The 19,240-nt window shown below is 44.1% G+C and overlaps 1 protein-coding gene across 8 annotated transcripts in view; it reads right to left on the minus strand.

Moving 5' to 3' along the window:
- The window catches only part of RREB1 (ras responsive element binding protein 1), a 133,973-nt gene that overhangs the window by 45,499 nt on the left and 69,234 nt on the right, over nucleotides 1-19,240 (minus strand). For 7 of the 8 annotated variants that reach the window (XM_042937978.1, XM_042937980.1, XM_042937973.1 and 4 more), the window contains 2 exons: nucleotides 17,207-17,296; nucleotides 15,669-15,832 (listed from right to left, as the gene is read on the minus strand). In XM_042937978.1, the coding sequence (XP_042793912.1) occupies nucleotides 15,669-15,832; nucleotides 17,207-17,296 (254 nt within the window). Of the gene's footprint in view, nucleotides 1-14; nucleotides 3,375-15,668; nucleotides 15,833-17,206; nucleotides 17,297-19,240 lie in introns of those variants that run through there. The other variant, XM_042937981.1, reaches the window with a different exon arrangement.

The following is a 19,240-nucleotide window of genomic DNA, read 5'->3' on the forward strand; positions in this document are numbered from 1 at the left end:
GCTCCACAACCTACATTTGAGGCCAAAGAAAAGCAGGTCTCCCTAACTGATGGACGGGGCAGGAGTTTAAGGGTGGATAGCTGTGAGTGTCGCCTGAGTCCATCCAGTCCTGTGCCAGTCCGCGAGGAACCAACCATGCGGCTCCCCGTGGGGTTCCACCTCTGAGCCACCTTCTAGTAATCCGGGTGTTGTTCAGGTTCAGTCATGCTGATCCAGGAGGCAGGTCTTGGCAGCTGTGCCTGGGTGTGGAGGAAGATCTGACGATGGTGGGTGTAAGCAGCCTCGTGGACTGAAGACAGCACTTTCAGAAAAGTCTAGAAGTCAAACTACCGTGAGGTGTGCATCTCAGAGAGGCGTTTCCCGGCGCTCCTCAGGCTGCCTGTGGGAACCCTGGCTGCAGCCTGCTCTCGGTGCTCCCGAGACGCTCTCGCTGAAGTGCCCGGATGCTGCACCACCCCCTCCCCGCCCCCTGCAGGCCAGCTACACCCCACGTCACACCACGTCCTCGATAACGGCAGTGTGACTCGAGGCGGGTGCGCCTGAGTCCTCACGCGAAGTTTCCTCCTGCTGCATCTGCCTCTGCTCAGGGGCAAACAGATGAGCGCGGTGACTTTAAAGACCACATCCCACGTCAGGGTTTTTCCCACAAGCTCCCATTCCCCTGCAGCAGGGGGACGCGCACCCCAAAAGTGGAGAATCTCTCTCATCCTGCGGACTGCAGCCTGGCATGTGGGTGGGGCCAGCGTAAGCAGAAATCGAACTGTATGAAAAGTTAAGGGATCTGCATTGAAAGCAGGGGGTGCTAGAGGTTCAGGTCCTAGTTGCTCAGTGCAGTTGCCTTTGGACTCTACCTCCACTGCTCCTCGGCCCACAGCTGCTCCCCAGTCCAGACTCCGGGGTACCGTTCTGGCTGACCCCCAATTGCTGCTCTCCTGTCTCTGGGTTCTCCTGTAGTGGTAGAGAAGGAACTTCCTTCTCCATCCTGATGTCATGCAAAAACCCAGTACAAACACTTCCTCCTTGACGGACAGAGCTGGGTTGCCATGCCTGAGGGATAGGTTTCCCTGAGTGTCCCCCACCTCCCAGCCATCTTTCAGGTGGGAGAGAGGTAACCTTCTGGCTACCACATTCCTTTCCCCCTACTTCCCTACTGATATTGGAAGCCGCTGACTTCAGAACAGAGTCGAGGTACAACAGTCTCCAGTTATTGATGGTTTACTTAGAAAACAGAGGGCCCTTCACTGCTCCTTCCTCCTCTCCTGAGGTTCAGATACGGTGTAGGGGAGCTTGGCGGTTGGCCCATGTACATAAATACCAACCTCTGCAAAATCTTTATTCTAGACCTTGTTCCTAACCAGGTTCTTTAGATCAGTATACCCTAAACCCTCTTGTACTTTTTATTCCCTTTGCCTGCCCTTGTTTTGCTAAAATAATTTGGTAGAATGATCTCCATACCCTATTTGGCTCCCTGGATACCTGTGTATAATACCCACAAAGACACACAGTGCATAGTTCAGTATAAAATCACGGATTCCTTAAAAACAAACAAAAGACCTCAAAGTTTGGATGTGTTGACCTCTGTCTCACCCAAAGAGAACTCTCATTCACGCAAAGCTACAATTAGTCAGCCTGGGCTGTCCCTATATTAATCCAGGAAATGATAAGCAGAAAGTCACCGCTTTCCCACCTGACAGTCCTGTACGTATTTCAGGCAGCCATGTTGTAGTGTACTCTTCCCCTTCTCTGGGCTAAACACCCTCCATTCCTTCCACCACCACCCCTCCCCAGATGGCCCAAGACCCCAATCCCAGGACAGACTCCTGTGTCTATGGCCTTAGGTAAGGAAGCCCCATCTGAAGTTGGCATTCCCAGCATGGCCCCATCAGCCCAGAGCCATTCCCTTTGAGGGAAGCAATCACCACTGCCTCCACCCCCACCCTGCAGAGAATGCCTTTCCGCAGAAAAGGGCTAAAAAACCATAGACAAAGCAATCCCCCATTCTAACTGTCACTGACTTGAAACATGGTCACCCAGACCCTTTTCTTGCTTCAGCCCCGAAGGGAGTTCACTTTAGCTTTCTTTCTTAAAGACGGCAGAACCCAGTTATTCATATCCTTTTTCTTTTTGCAGAGGAGGAAGAGATGACTATCTCCACAATGAGGTAGTGCCAACTCACTGTTCGCTACTCCTCAGCCTCTTCCAAAAGAGGAACAGGAAATGCTTAGGCTGGGCTGTTTGAGATGGCCCGCCACATGCCGAAGAGGGAAATGGAAGCTGTTGGTGGTGGGTACAGAGAAGAGGCATGGTGGAAAGTCACCACCACTTAGGGGATGCCATAATGTATTCTTCAGGGGCCACGGGGAAACAGCTAAGAAGGAGAAGGGTACCAAGATCAGGTTGTGTCCCATGTGAGAGAGGAAAAAAAAAAATGAACATAAATGAATCCAAAGAGAAAGGTCACCTGCAAAAAATAGCCAGGCAACACAGCCCCTTGTCCATGACCGCAGAAGTTCAGGGTCACCTTGAATCTCAAATGGGATGAATGTGGTAGACACGGGCCTCTGCCTGCCAGAGGTGACACAAATAACCAAACGATGTGCTGCAAGGGACAGTGGCATGCTGCCTGATCAACGGGGGCCCAGGAAGAGAAAGAGCCTGGGAAGGAAGGTCCGAGATTGGCTGACAATCTTAGCTGAACCTGTAACATCACAAACCTCCATTTTCCCGCCTGTAAAATTACAACAGTCCTCTCGAATGAGCTGGGTTATATAACCACGAAGAAGAATTAAGTGCTGACGTTACATACCAATGCCTATTATGCAACCGAGTCTCTGGTGTAAGGGAAATACAAAATCTCTCCCCATGGAAGACCAACAAGCTCTCCATCAACCCGAAGTCCTGAAAGCAGCAGAAGAGAAAGGCTCTTTGGTGTGTGTGTGCGTGTGTGTGTGTGTGTGTGTGTGCGTGCACCCACACTCACACATGCCCAAGGGCAGGCGAGTGGGGATTCAGTATGATAAATACCTGTGCGAAGATTTCTGGGCTGCTTCTTCCCTTTTTAGTAGGGGTATGTGTTGAGGGGGGCGGTACGGACAGAATTTGCTGCTAATCACCTTCCTTAACAAATCAGAAAACAGTGATTTTCTGTTTGACAGTGAGTGGGCACGTTTCGATGTTTGCTAGCACCAGCTTGTTCAGCCCAAACAGGTTGGACAGGTTAAATATTTAAACAAAGACGGAAAAATGCAAGGTATAAAGCACGAGGCACAGGTTTAAGTTTGTGCTCTTACCGCTTGCAATCAGGCTTGCTTTCCTCCTCCCCTCTGCTACTTTGATATTATACAAGTAAGTGGGGACACACACTCACGATCTGTTCCCCATTGTCAGGGCATCAGCGGAGGGCAGGGTGGGCGGGGAGAAGGGGGTGTGTTGAGGTCCGGAGCAGAGGACAGCCCCCCACTCCTCATCCTACCCCCAGCAAGCACATACCTTACCTTCCGTGACCTAATTCCTAGCTCTCACAACTGCCAGCTCGTTCAAGTGTAGGCAAGCACGGATGCTCCAGAATTTGATGCCATTCACCACTTTTACCTGGTGCAACTGAGCTTTCAAAATATTTCAACGAGATATGTCAAGAACACCGTGGTGCCTGCCTTCAAGAGAAACTTCTTTTGTGTCTGCTCAAATCTCCAAAACAAATACCACCTCTGCCAAAACAGAAGAAAGCCTGAATTATAAACATTAGCATCTAGCCTGCCGAATGATAGTGAACTACTTAATTATGAAGCATATCATAAATCTGAGAAACAGTGATAGGATGAAAAAGGCTTTCACATCCCCACACATGGCAGAGTTTTACGAGTGAGCTCTCTTTGATATAACTGAACTTGACCTGGTCCTTCTGGAAAAAATGCCGAATAAAAAGGGAGCACCAGCCACAAGTACATTTTTCAAATATTCTTTCAAAAAAATTAAGCTATGCTCATTGTTAAGGGGTATTAGAAAAGAAAAAACAAACACAAAGTAGCAGGGAAAATGTTCTAAAGAATGTCAGTCAAACATGAAACAGGTTTCACAAGAGACTGTCAATTGAAAGGGGTCAACTCTCAGCTTTGCTATTTTCTTATGATTTTTATTTTAATGGAGGAATAAAATTCTGTGACAAATCACTCTGACCTGTTCTTTTTCTCAGAGTGGTAGTTTGCTATTTGCAGATTTCTAAAATGTAAAAGTAAGAATTCTGAAAAGAACCACAGACTCTCATCAAATGGTATAAACACAAATCCACGCAAAAAACAGAAAAATACCACAGAAAAAGCAATGCCCCCCAAAAGCAGTGTTCAAATAATAATGAGAATTTACACAATTAGGAGAAGAAAATTCAGGCGTATGGCACACAGCTGCTCTACAAAATACCGCTCTCAGACTGTCAGGTTCTTAGATCGCAGCTTATGGTACCCTCGTGGTTGAAGGTCAAGGTCTCTCTTCCTGGTTTTGTAAACACACATGCTCATGGGCATGCGGAAGGAACTGGGGGGTTAAGTTTCCGAAGGGAGAAGAGAGAGGCAAAGGAACCACAATTTGTCGAACACTTATGTGAGCCTGGGGCTTGGGTATACATTACAGCATTTATTCTCATCATAGCAGACTCTGAGAGTAGAACGTTGCCCCATTAAAGATGAAGACATGGAGGCTCTCTTTACCATTCCACAGAGCATCCTTTATCAGCACCAGCCAGAGAGGAAGGAAGAACTCTCAGAGGACACACGGAGAGGCCGCCTTTATACAAACCACTACTGACGTTAAAATAAAAGCGTACAGGTTTCAATTCCAGACAATGAGATGTAAAGAAAGGCTATAAAAGTGTTTAAGTGTAATCAAATAATAAACTCACTTGGTGAAAGCTTAATAATGCTACCGGGGGAAACTGGGAACTTGGACATTCTGCTGCGATACGCAGATTTGTGAACGTTCACTCTCGAGGGGAAAATTCTGGGCCTCTTAATGATGTGGGCTCTTGAAGAGAATGAAAAGCATATGAAGAGGCATGATCAGGGAACCAAGTATTACACTTCCGTGATTTTTTTTTTCTAGTTAAAAAGAAAAAGGTTTTAATAAAGCTTTTGAGACTACACCCAAAGTATGTGTGACTATTTCTGTAAACACAGTACCACACAGATGCAAACTGCCTTGATATCCAAGTATGATTATCATGAAACCACCAGATATTCACTGAACAGCACCAAACGTAAGGGTCCTATGTCCAGCACAGTTCATACATTCTCATTATGCTGTGTACACACCATTAAAATCTCCACAAACCCCTCAACTGTCTCAGTGGAACTGACTATGTTAAGATCTCTGAGCACCCCCGAGAGACACTCTCTTCTGATTTGTCTTTCCTCAAGGGGAAGATACTTAGTTGTAGACAATTGAAACGTCATTATATAATAATTGTTTCCTTCTTTTTAATAGAAATAGGGTTAAAAAAAAAAAAAAAAAGTTCACACAGTCCTGGGTAGGATGACCCAGATTTTTATCCTAGAAATTATTTCTTCCCATGTCACACGATACCTTCCTTCCTTCAAAGGAATCTGTCAGGGGAGTCAGTGAGTACCTGGTGATTAAGACTTGTTTCAAGATGGGACTAGCTGAGCCTCCGAGTGCCCACCTCCACTCCGGAGAAGCAGCCAGTCCCAGAACTAGTCATAGGGTGTCCTCAGAAACTCGTTTTTACCATGAAAGAAGTTCACAGGGCCCTTCCTCTTGCTGGGCTCTGAGGGTAAAGAAGTGACTGTCCCCTTCCAAGACACTGCCCTACCTCTGTTCCTTCTGTCTTTAAATGCTGGCCACCTGTTTGGATACCCAAGTTCAGTTGTGCATGCCAAGGGCTGGCTCCACCTAAGTATCCGAGAGTAGTGAGCTAAATTCAGAGCTTCCACGGCCTCATTTGTCATGGGGCAGGGTCACATTTCTGTACTGCGAACGTTTTCTTCCAGCATAATAGGAACACATAAGCCTCTGTTCCTGAAGACTGTCCATTATCCAGCGGCATCCTCAGGGTCTATGTCTCCTGCACTTAGCAACAGAAAAAGTCGTTCCCGTTGCAGTAGGAAATAGAGCTTGTGCCCAAATAACTAAAGGACACTCCAGGCATTTCGCTTCCTCATCTTGCCCCTTCCACTGACATGGCCAAAATGCAGACACATGCCTGCTCTTCGGAGAATGAATGGAGAAGCTGGTTAGGAAAGCCCAGTCCTGCTGGGGTCTTTGGTATGTCTGTAACGTTAACACAAACTCCACAACTCTCTTTATGGCTTTGAAGTCTCCACTTTGTAAAATGAGCAAAGTGGAAACTAATTTCCTATTTTCTCAAGGCAATTACATTCTGGCAAAGGAAAAACACCCATTTTGGAGGTAGGATTTCTTCCCAAAGGAGATCTACTTCTATCTTCTCTTTCAAATATCATCACTTCTGCATAGCTCTGAAGTCCAGCACTTTCTGGAAAGTTTTGCAAATCGCAAAGCTCAATGCCCTTTTTCCTACATCGAGCTCTCCCGGCGGGTGTGCTCTGGCTCAGTTTCCCAAGTTTGTTTTGGAAGACAAGTACTGCTCAATCCAAATTTTCAACGTGGGAGCAACTGATAAAGAGTTGGGGGAAGTTAAAAGTTGGAGCCGCGGTGATCTTTCCGTGATGCGTGTTTTGCACTTGATGCAGCCTATTATTCTGCTTGGAAACTAAGCTGTGGTCAGACGGTTTGGGACGAAGGATTTCGAAACCTCAAAAACACGAAAGTCCGCAGACAGGGAAGCAGCAGCTTGAACAAGTGTACCCGATCTGGTAACAGATTGACACGGTCTCTTGCTTATGCGCTGAGGCTCCCCTCCTAAGACTAAGGAAACGCTACCAAAAGATTGACTAGTCTTATAAACAAAGGTAACTACTGCATCATCCTAAAATGACTAGCGGCCAAAGGAAACAGAATGAGTTGCTTCATAAAGTGGGTGGCGACAGAGTGCCTCATTGTCGGTTAAGAACAACCTGAAATTGAAAAGGAGTAGTTCCTGGGGTCTGGGTTGCGAGATGTACACGGAGGACCTCTGAGTGCAGCAGCAACCAGAGTCTGGGATGGAGCCCAGATCTGCCCTCTACAGCAGCCTGCTCAACACTAACCACTGGGAAGGCGAGGCTTATCTGGAAGAACGTGTCCATGCGGAGATAGGCATCACCTGTGCACATGCAGATGCCCTTTGGAGCAGGAGGCGGAGGGAAGGTGAAATCTGTTCCTAAATGATACTGTGTGCCAGAATCGAGCCTTGGGGAAATGGATCTAGAAAGCCACACCACAAGGAATCATGTCATAGCAGGGGTCCTACTGAATCTGCACGCCTCAGGGGAGTAGCTGAAAATCAGACCCTGAAACTGACACAGAAAAGGAGGGCCTGGTTGTCAACAAGACAGAATGGGACACATGGGGGTGGTGCGAGCGCCCAGCACTCAGGGGGAAATGAATGCAGGCCAGGGGGTCTTGGATCACTCAGCGGGGCGTGGGCCCCAGAGCCCCCACAGATGAGCTCCTGGCTTTCCCTGATCCCAGCCAGTGCCACAGACGTGGGAAGCAGCAGCAAAAGAAGGAAAATGAGAAAGGAGGAAAAAGAGAAACAGAACTTCCGTCTTCAGCATCAAACTCATAGTCGACTGACTTCCTTCCATACTCTGAAAATCGAGTGAGGATACAGCTCCTCAAAACGTGGGTTTTCGCTGTTCTTTTTAATTCCTGCACACACGCGTCCCAGGACAGCTCTGGTCTCTGATTAATGAGACACAGGTATGTGCTCAGGGGAGATCACAGCTCACTATTTGAGTCTCACGTTCTGGAACAGATCCCTGGGACAAAGAAGTCTAACTCCACTCTCTCTAACACATTTTTTATGTTTTCACATTTTTATAATTTTTTTTCCCCAAAAGTACGGTTTCACCAGCAAATGAAAGTGGTAATGACTGTGATTGATTACCACAAACTGAAATGTTCTTTTAACCTATTATTTGCAATTTTCTGCAGAAAAGGCAAAATAAATGTGGTATGATGAACTCAAATATTCTAAATGTTAAATTACAGATTCAGTGTGCAGCAAAAAGAAAACAAAAATAAAAGCAACCTCTTGATTTATTTTCTGGTATTATAGGAATGCTTACTTGGCATACTGTCTGTCCTTCAGTGGCAGTAGGAGAGCAACACTGGTGACCACTGATAAACATCCTAAGTGCTCTGCATGTATTAATTTGTGAATCCCCACAGTGTAGACATAACACTGGTACAGGTATCACGGCTTTCTATGGATGAAGTAATCGAGACACAGAGAGGCCAAACAACTTCTCTAGGGTCACACAGCTAGGAGTGGCACATGCTTCACAGAGTATCACAAGTGTGCTTTCAGCTCCAATAATACAAACCGAGAAACATCCCCCACCCACGACATTTCCATGCTGCACTGTTATCCTTCGAAATGCTTTCACAAACATTGCTGCATTTGAGCATAAGTTCTCAACGAGGTCTTCCTATGCCATTCTGTTAAAGTGTATACAAATTAAGAGATTCCTGTGGCGTCCTGCAGAATTAGGCCTAGAACTTGGCCCACAACAATTAGTCCTCCGCTCCCAATCAAGATGACTCATGATAAATAAAATCAGTCCAAAATCCAAAATTAGCACAAACATCCCTAAGGCCTGCTTGAAAAAAAAAATATTTATAAACAATAGTTTACAAACAAGTCCAATATATACTGTTTACAAATAAGAACTGTATCTTAGGATAATATCAAGGGCTGAGCTATAAAAAATTGAGGATCATTTCTACCCATGTATACCAAACAAAAAACCGTCATAAAATCCAATAAAAGGCTATCCCATGCTCACTAAATAAAGTGACTGAAATAACTTGGCTGAAATAGTTTAACGTTAAAAATACAGTTGACCTTTGAACGATGGGGGTGTGAACTATATAGGTCTGCTTATCTATAGATTTTTTTGGTACAGTGAAGTACTGTAAATGTATTTTCCTTATGATTTTTTAAAGTGTATTTTTATTTATTTTATTTTAGAGAGAGAGAGAGTGTGTGTGAGCAGAGGAGAGGGGCAAAGAGGGAGAGAAGATCTTAAGCAGGCTCCATGCTCAGTGCACAGCCCAAAGTGGGGCTCGATCCCACCACCCTGGGATCATGACCTGAGCTGAAATCAAGAGTCAGATGAACAACTGAGTGAGCTGCCCAGGTGATGCCCCTCCTTATGATTTTCTTAATCATGTTTTCTTTTCTGTAGCTTACTTTGTTGTAAAAATATAGTATATAATACATACAACATACAAAATACATGTTAATCAACATATATGTTTATGTGCTCAGTGAGGCTTCCAGTCAACAGTAGGTTATTAGTAGTTAAGTTTTGGGAGAGTCAGAAGAGTTGTGTGATTTTCGACTGACTGGCGGTTGGCACCCCCAACCCCTGCATTGTTCAAGGGTCAACTGTAATGCTCTACGAGAGCATGGAGCTGCTTTGGGGGTGGGTGAAAGAGTGCTTTTTTCTAATATAAAAAATGATACAAACACTATTATCAATTCTTTCTCATAGTCATTACAAGCATGGCCACTAAGCCCACAGCAGACATTCAAGTCTCAACCTTGGCTGTTACTCTGATCCCAAGCAAGTTTCCTCATGCAAAATGGGATAGCAATTCCACAAACCTTACAGGTAGAGTGCATAAAAAAAATTGGCAATCGACAAGGAAAGAGAAAATGTGAACAACATATAAACCAGCTAGACCTCCCGGCACCTCCAGAGGACACACCAAGCAACAGCAGAACGAACACTCTTCTCAGAGAGACACGGGCCATCCTCCAGGACAGACCATATGCTAGGCCATAAAATGAGCCTCCAGAAATTTCAAAGGATTGAAATCATACAAAGTATGTTCTCCAACTACAATGGTATGAAATTAGAAATTAATAGCAGAAAGAAATTTGGGGATTCGCAAATATGCGGACGCTGAACATTCTGAAATAACCAACGGGCCAAAGAAGAAATCACAAGGGAAATTAGAAAATACTTTGAGATGAATGAACAAGGAAACGCAAGATATAACTAAAGAATGCCTAAAAAGAGATTTATAGCTGTACATGCCTGTGGTACAAAAGATGTTCTCAAATCAATATCCTCACCTTCTACTTTTAAATGCTGGAAAAAGAGCTAGCTACCCTAAAGCACATAGAAAGAGGGAAATAATGTAGAGTGGGAAATTAATGAAACAGCAGAAAAGCAACAGAGAATAAAACTACAAAATCAAAAATTGTTTCTTTGAACATCTCAATAAAACTGACAAATGTTTAGCTAGACTGACTAAGGAAAAAAAATAAAGAAGACGCAAGTGATTGGTATCAGGAATGAAAAGAGGGGGCATTACGACTCAGGACAGAAAGGCCTATAAAGGGAAAGTGAACAACTGTAGGCCAACCAATAAGATAATTTAGATTAAATGGCCAAATTCCTGGAACGGACACAAACGACGGAAATAGACTCAAGAAGAAACAGAAATGTGAAACAGACCGATCATAAGTAAAGAGGCTGAATTAGTAATTTAAAAACTTCTCAGAAAGAAAAACCCAGGTGGCTTCATTGGTGAGTCCTACCAAACTCTTAAGAAGAATTAACACCAACAAACTCTTCAAAAAAACAGAGGCAGACAGAATACTTCCCAACTCACTCTGCGAGACTAGCAGTAGTGCCCAGACAAGGACTCATAAGGAATCGACAGACCAATATCTCTTATGAATATAGGCAAATGTCCTGTAATAAAATACTAGCAAACCCTGTCCATCAACATGTGAAAATGACCGTACCAAGTGGGATTCATCCCAGGAAGGAGGCTGGTTTAACATACAAAACAGAACACAAGAAAGGTAAAAAATAATCAGACCATCTCAATAAATGCAAAAAAAAAAAAAAAAAAAAGGCGTTTGACAAAATCCAACCCCCTTTCGCGATGAAAGTGCTAAGTGGACTGGGACTGAAAAGAACTTCCTCAAACTGATAAAGGGCATTTATGAAAAACCCATAATGAACACCATACTTAATGGAGAAAGACTGAATGCATTCTCCCTAAAAACAGAAATAACACCAGGGTGTCCGTTCTCTTCACTTCTATTTAACACTGCACTGGAGGGGCCAGCCAGGGCTAGCAGGCGAGAAAAATAAGGCATCCAGATTAGTTTCGAAGGAAGAAGCACACTGTCTCTATCTGTAGGTGACATGATGTCATATACAGAAAATCCTAAGGAATTCACCAAATAACCATTAGAATGAATAAACAAGATCAGCAAAGTTGCAGGAAACAAGAGCAGTACAAAATGTGAGTATTTCTATACACCAGCAATGAACAATCAAAAACACAATTCTAGGGGTACCTGGGTGGCTCAGTCGGTTAAGTGTCCGACTTCAGCTCAGGTCATGATCTCTCAGTTCGCAGTTCGAGGCCCACATCAGGCTTTGTGTTGACAGCTCAGAGGCTGGAGCCTGCTTTGTATTCTGCGTCCCCCTCTCTCTCTGCCCCTCCCCTCCCTCTCTCTCAAAAATAAAGATTAAAACAAAAACAAAAACAAAACAATTCTAGGGGCGCCTGGGCGGCTCAGTCGGTTAAGCGTCCAACTTCAGCTCAGATCATGATCTCACGGTTCGTGAGTTCAAGCCCTGCGTTGGGCTCCTGGAGCCTGCTTCGGATTCTGTGTCTCCCCCTCTCTCTCTGCCCCTCCCCCGCTCGCTCACGCGTGTGTGCTCTCTCAAAAATAAATGTTAAAAAACAAAGCAAAACAATTCTACTTCCAATACCGTAAAAAAAAGGACACTTAGAAATTAATTAACAAAATAAATACAAAACTTGCACTTTGAAAACTATTTAAAACACAGTTGACAGAAATCTATTAACATGTAATAGACATAAATAGAAAATATCTCAAAGTTTTAACACTGGTAAGAGGACAATACCTCCAAATTGATCTACGTACTTTATAACCCTTATGCCAGCTGCCTTTTGTGTGGAAATTGACAAGCTGTTCTTAAAATTCATACAGAAATCCAAGCAACCCATAGTAGCCAAAACAATCGTAAAAAAGACCTAATTTGGAGGATTCACATCTCCCAGAAAGTTGCAGTAATCAATACAGTGTTAGGCCTTGGGGTAGACATGAAGACATATAGATCAATGAAACAGAACTGAGTAGAGAAAAAAATCCTTCCACTGATGGTCAACTGAATTTTGACAAGAGTGGCCAGACCACTGAATGGGGGAAAGAAAAGCCTTTTCAACAAAGTGCCAAAGACTAAAGTTGGACCCCTTCTTTACACTATACTCAAATATTAACTCAAAACAGATCACAGACTTAATGTAAGAACTACAATTATAAAACTCATGGGATTCCACTTCACACCTAAGAGGATGGCTTTCATGAAAAAGACAGGCGGTAACAGGTGTTGGCAAGGATGTGGAAAAGCTGCAACCCTCACACTCTGCTGGTGGGAATGTAAGACGATGCAGACACTTTGGAAAACAGTTTGGCAGGTCTTCAAAATGTTAAACATAGAGTTACCACATGACCCAGCCACTTCACTCTGAAGTATCTGCCCAAGAGAAATGAAAACCTATGTTCACACAAAAAGACTGGATGAGAATGTTCACAGGAGGATCATACATAATAGCCAAAGAATGGAAATGACTCAGATGTCCACCAATCGATGAAGAGATAAATAAAATAAAATATGGTAGATCCATACAATGGACTATTATTCAACAACAAAAAAGGATGAAGCACGGATATGTGCTATAACATAGATAAATCTTAAAAACATAATGGTAAGCAAAGAAGCAAGTCACAAAAGGCCACATGTTAGAGTACACAAATCCAGAGACAAAAAGTAGATTAGTGTCTTCCTAGGGCTGGAGGGTGGGGAGTAATGAGAAGAGACTACTGATGGGTATGGGGTTTCTTTTACGGGATGATGAAAATGGCCGAATATTGATTGTAGTGATAGCTGCAGAACTCTATGTATATACTGAAACACACTAAATTGTACGCTTTAAATGGGTGAAATATATGGCATATGAATTATATCTCCTAAAGATGAAAAAAAAAAAAAAAAGCAAAGTGTCGAGCCCAGTGCCTGATGCACACAGTAACTGTAGCTTTAACTATGGTTATTTATAAGATGCATTGTCTGATACATCACTGTAGAAGGCAGTAACTATTTACAGATGTGCTTGACATGTGCCGTATTCAATCACAGATGCTGTCCCCAAATGGAAATTTTCCCAGTCAGAAGTGACTGGGCCCAAGACCAGAGAGGTCTCGTGGAGAATCATCAACAGTGAGCGCTCAGGGCCAGCGCAGCCTCAAGGACAGTAATTGTCACTAATGCGCCCCACTGCCCTCTCCATGGGAGGTTCCACTGGGCATGGGTCTCAGGAAGAGGAAGCAGGGAAACCGCCCAAGAAGGAAATAGGCAATACCCAGGAACAGATTTTGAGAGGGCAAATATGTAAGGGACAAAGGACTTCTTTTTTTTGGGGGTGGGGGGGGGGGGGTGGGGGGGGTGGGGAGAGGATAGAAGGACCAGGCAAAACAAAACGGCAAAAGAAGGTAAACTGATCCTGATGGGCTGAACACGGTGGTAAAAAAGCAAAAAGCCAAAATGTAAAAAAGAATACTAAAAAATGGTGATGATATTTATTCACCTCCTTCTTCCTGCCCAAAAACACTCCCAGAAGGAGATGAGGGGCAAAGAGGACTGAAATTTACATGGAAAGAAAAAAAGTAAAATACTTTGTAAAAATCCTTTAAAATATTGATACCTTTTGTAAAGTCACACTATACACCTTCCTTCCAGTCCAGACTGAGAAATCCACAGGCTTTGGATTCCTGCAGCATTACTTAGAAATGCAAACAGTAATGACAGATAACATTTATGGAGTGCTTGCCATGTGCCTTGACTGTGTGCAAAATTCATGATCTCCTCACCCTCACCCCACTCCAGTGAGATGGTGGATACTATTAAAAGGCTCATTTCAGTGAGGAGGAAAACGAGGTACAAAGGTTAAGAAACTTGCTCAAGAATGGAAAACTTACAAGTGGCAGAGTGAAGATTTGACACCGAGTGCCTAATTCCAAAAGCCAGAGATCTATCACTATTACCAGTATGTCCCAAGTACACCATCAGTGGTTCATAATACGGTTTTAGGTAGAATAAACTGGCCTATTTCCTTTTAGTATTGGTATATAATTAAGTATCAATTTCACAGTAACGCTGTAAAGTGTTCTTTGGAAAAAAACGTGTTAAAAAAAATAATGGCGGGGAGGGGAGGGGTGGTTAGTCAATTTTTAAAAAGCAGAGCAGCGTGATGCCTGGAAAGGAAATAGAGAAAAGTAAGATAGTCTGGTTTTTCTGAGAAGGTGATATTTTTTTTGAGTCCCTTTAAAAACTTTCCCTAGAGTCTTGATGTTCCTAAAATGTTTGTGTAAAACAGGAGCATTTAAGGGGCGCCTGGGTGGCCGGCTCATCAGTGAAGTGTCGGAGTCTTGATTTCATCTCAGGTCATGGTCTCACAGTTTGGGAGTTCGAGCCCAGCATCAGGCTCTGTGCTGACAGGGTGGAGCCTGCTTGAGATTCTCTCTCTCTCTCCCCCTCTCCCCTGCTCACACTCTCTCTCAAAATAAATGAACATTTTTTTAAAAAAATGAGCATTAAAAAAAAGGTCTTTTTGGGGCGCCTGGGTGGCGCAGTCGGTTGGGCATCCGACTTCAGCCAGGTCACGATCTCACGGTCCGTGAGTTCGAGCCCCGCGTCAGGCTGTGGGCTGATGGCTCAGAGCCTGGAGCCTGTTTCCGATTCTGTGTCTCCCTCTCTCTCTGTCCCTCCCCCGTTCATGCTCTGTCTCTCTCTGTCCCAAAAATAAATAAACGTTGAAAAAAAAAAAATTAAAAAAAAAAAAAGGTCTTTTTGTTCTAACCCCTCAAACCATATGTAATCATTCTATAAAGTTTATTTTCTATTGGTTTTGTCCCACACAATTTTAATATGCCCACCACGGGGCTCTCTCCCACTTCTGAGTGAGCTGCTTTTCTCCCTCAAGAAATAAATTCCTGACATTTATCAGATCTTCTTTTTCTTCATTTTATCCCATCTTATCCTGAAGTTCTAAGACCAGGCCATCTCACTATTTATTCAAAAGCCCCAGAAATTTTTCGCAAGGAAAAGAGCTGCAGGGAATCTGGGAGGCATATGCAAATAGATTTTTAAGAGGCAAGGGTTACCGTGCTATTCCTTGAGGGCTCCTCAGTATCTGATAAGCTGCCCACCTCTGGCACCCAAACAAAGAAACTCCAATTGGCAGAGGGGGAAGGACTCTGTGTTTCATCCTGAGGATCCCCAAAGGCCAAAGACCTCGCCCAGGTACTTCTGTTTCCCATGGCCAGACACGTCCCATACCCTGGAGAGAATGAGCACATCTCTCCCACTTCTCCATGCAGTGCACAGATCCTAAGAGCTTGGAGGCAAGTCCCCTGGTGGCTCAAAGGCCACTTGACTTTCTGTCAACCTCCAGAGGCAAAGGCCGCCCTCACCCACCTGTGCATGTTCCCATTGGTGGTAAAAGACTGGCCACACACAGTGCACTTGTAAGGCCTCTCGCCAGAGTGCACCAGCATGTGGCGGTCCAGGGAGCTGGCCGAACTCAGTGACTTCCCGCAGATGCTGCACGAATGGTCTGCCCCTCCAGTGTCCGTGTTGTGCTGGGGAAAGCAATCATCACATTGGTCACTTGAGAAGGTGGGTCAAAGCTTGGCAATTATGAAATGCAAATTAAGAGCTTTATATAAAAAAAGAAAAAAAAAACAGCAAAGCTTCTCTGATATTTTTTTTTTTTTTGTTTCATTTTAAATATCTTCCCAAATGTCAACATCTACCAGGAACACAGGCAAATAACTATTCTGTGTGATCTTCTTCCACTTTCGTGTTCCAGTTTTGGAAAACACTTCTGCAAGGCCCAGAGAGGGGTGGGGTCTCTGCAGGCCTTTCTTGGGGACACACATAGATGGACTGACCACATACATTAACATGAGCAGAAGGACTCTCAACTATGAAGCTAACGTGAAATACGGTCTTTGCATTAAGGCAACATCCATTCTTCAAGTTTGCTGACTCAGTCTTGCTGTCAGGGAAAGAGAACTGAAAACTGCACAGTTTAGAGTTCTAGCCTCTGAAATACATTAAGAAGGAACACTTCTCTCCAAACCCAAGTTACTTAATGGTATTATTCCTCAGTGCCATGTTATGATTTTAATATTGTCAATCCTTCTCACTCATATGCAGAATTTAAGAAAAAAAAAAAAACGAGCAAGGGAAAAAGAGAGAGAGAGAGAGATAGACAAACCAAGAAACAGACTTTTAACTTTAGAGAACTGATGGGTTACCAGAGAGGAGGTGGGTGACAGATGGGGGAAAGAGATGATGGGGCTTACCGAGTGCCTGTGTCATGATGAAAAAATAAATAAAATGAAAAAAAAAATTATCCATTCCCACTCCAAAAATATATATATATATTTCCAAACAAACAACAAAAAAATATACATACATATATATATATACATATATATATATATATACACACACACACACACATGTATGTATATATGATTAATCCTTCTTTGTTCTCGATTCATCCATAGTTTGTCATCAATTTGCCACACCAGGCAAGGGAGAAGGATAAAGGTCATAATATAGAAGCCAAAAGAAATGCCAAATGAATAAATTTCCTGCCGCATGATGTAAGTTTATAGCAGTATGAAGACTTGGGATCTATCTCTACAATCTCACTGTGCTGTGAGGAGGTTTGGTTCAAACTGATGAGTCATATGATGAAAAGTCTTCTGTTCGATGTGGTCATTTTAGCTAGATGTTTGCTAACTTCTGAAAAGGTATTCTGTGTTGACCAGGGATTCTGTCACGGTAACACGGACCTGCAAAAACTTATTTCATAACCACCCCTTGAGATTATTAAAATATTAAATCTGAATTAAGCTCAGCCACAATGCATCTGCTAAGATCAAACTGCCCTCTCTTAATGAAGAAAGATTTCTAATACAAGTATGAAATCGGCAGCAAACCTGACGGATGTGCATAGTTAGCTGATGCTGTGTAGTGCAAATCTTTTCACACAGGGGACAGTTATAGGAAGACTTCTCCTCTTTCGTTTCCTGCAAAGACATAATACAAGGGAAAATCAAGTTCAACTCACACAGTAAGCCAGTGCCTCTTGTTCCTGTCGTAAGCATCTGTGTCTCAAAGAGCCATAACAATAAATCACGGAGAGCATGGTCTCCAGAGCCTGTCCAGGTATGAGCTTGGGTAAGTCACAGTCCTGTCTGCCCTCAGTTTCCTCATGTGTAAAATGGGAAAAAATAACGGCATCTCCCAGACCGTGCTGTGATGAGGATTAAATCAATGAGCACATGTTAAGCACTGGAATAGTGCCTGGTACAGGCTAAGTGCTCCATAAATATCAGTGTTCTTATTAAACACCATTTAATTAATCATCAGTGCCAACAAAAAAAACAAGGATCAAGTCACAGCAGAGGTAGAAACGGAATAGCTCTCTCCCCAAGCCCCACCTACGTGGCTCCAGTCACTACTCCTGAGCACACAGGAGAGGCAGTGAAGTTCTCCTCCCAACATGACAAGGCTTCCGTGCCCAGCTGTGTGCCCCACAGGCATCGACATGCCCCTCTTACTTGCTGCTTGCACCTGCTTGACACCGCTCATCGATAATCAGTAAGAATGCTGTCCTTTTCCAAACTGTGATGGGGGGGCACACCCGGGCTGACGCCTTCCACAGAGGGTGACAAAAGAACCAGATCACTACTTGGCAAGGTGGATCATTTTATGTTCCCTCTACACACCCAGGACAGGCTGCCTTCAAGCAATAGATTTTTACCTTTCTAAGGAAAAGAACGAGCTCCCTCACTAGCCATGTGGTATGGTTCCTTTCTCCAAATAATTCACGGGGAGCTGCCCTGGACGTGCCCCCTCACCCACACGGTCCCCGGTCTCTGCCCTCATCTCCCAAAACCAACAGGATCAAGGCATGGATATCTCGCCCAGGAATCTGAAATGAGGATGCTTAGAGACTGAGATCAGTGGGTTTCCCACTGATCAGCAGAATCACCTGGGCAGATTTCTGAACGACATAGTTCTAGACTAGACTCCTGGCATGCTGATTCAGAATGGGGGGGGGGGGTGTACCCCAGAAATCTGCTCGTTTCTCAAGTTCCCCAGTCGTTGTTCATATGCACCCAGGTTTGGGGGTGACTAAGTTACTACCACAAGTGATCAGGAACACCTGAATTCAAAGTTCATGTAGTCCTGGGGCTGAGCTGAGCACTGGGGCGAGCCCAAGCCATGACAATGCAGCTGGGGAGGACGTGGGTGCTCACGGAAGTGGGAGACCAGGTAGCCTGAGATAGGGGACGGCACCATCTGCCAGGCTGGACCCTCAGACTTCTTTCAACAGACCTGTTTTTACTTGTACTCATCTGAATGAGTTTCTGTTCTTTGCAAATAATGCCCATCCTTGAACACTTACTATGCGCTAAATGCTACATATAGAAATGTCACAACCACGGCTACAGATCCCATTTTCTGGATGAGGAAACTGAGGTACAGAGAGGTAAGTAACCTGTCTCAAATGAGGAAACCATGAAGTAGGAGACCCAGGATTAAAACTCAGGCTGGCTGCTCTCCCAGCCCATGCCCAGTTTAGGGCATGACTATGCTACACAAGTCTCATCAAAAAAAAGGATTAACCCCAAGGCACAGAAAGGAAACACCCTTGTGGTTGGCTCATGAGAGACGATGAAAATAAAAATCACTCTGAAGACTCTAAAAACAAATGGCACCATAAACCAGATGGGGTGGAGCGAATGCATGAGGATGTCCAGGATGTATATGCCCACGGTACTTCTGTGTCCTCTTCAAAGACTAACAGGCCTCATTTTTAAGCAATACAAATGCTTTTCTCATCTGTGGCACTGGGTCTGAGAAAAGGTACACTACATATTTTTCACCCTCAAATTTTTTTTAAAAAGCAGGGGAAGGGCAGAAAGAGAGGGAGACAGAGGATCCAAAACAGGCTCTGTGCTGGC

The sequence above is a fragment of the Panthera leo genome, chromosome B2, assembly GCF_018350215.1.
Source record: "Panthera leo isolate Ple1 chromosome B2, P.leo_Ple1_pat1.1, whole genome shotgun sequence".
Classification (NCBI taxonomy): domain Eukaryota; kingdom Metazoa; phylum Chordata; class Mammalia; order Carnivora; family Felidae; genus Panthera; species Panthera leo.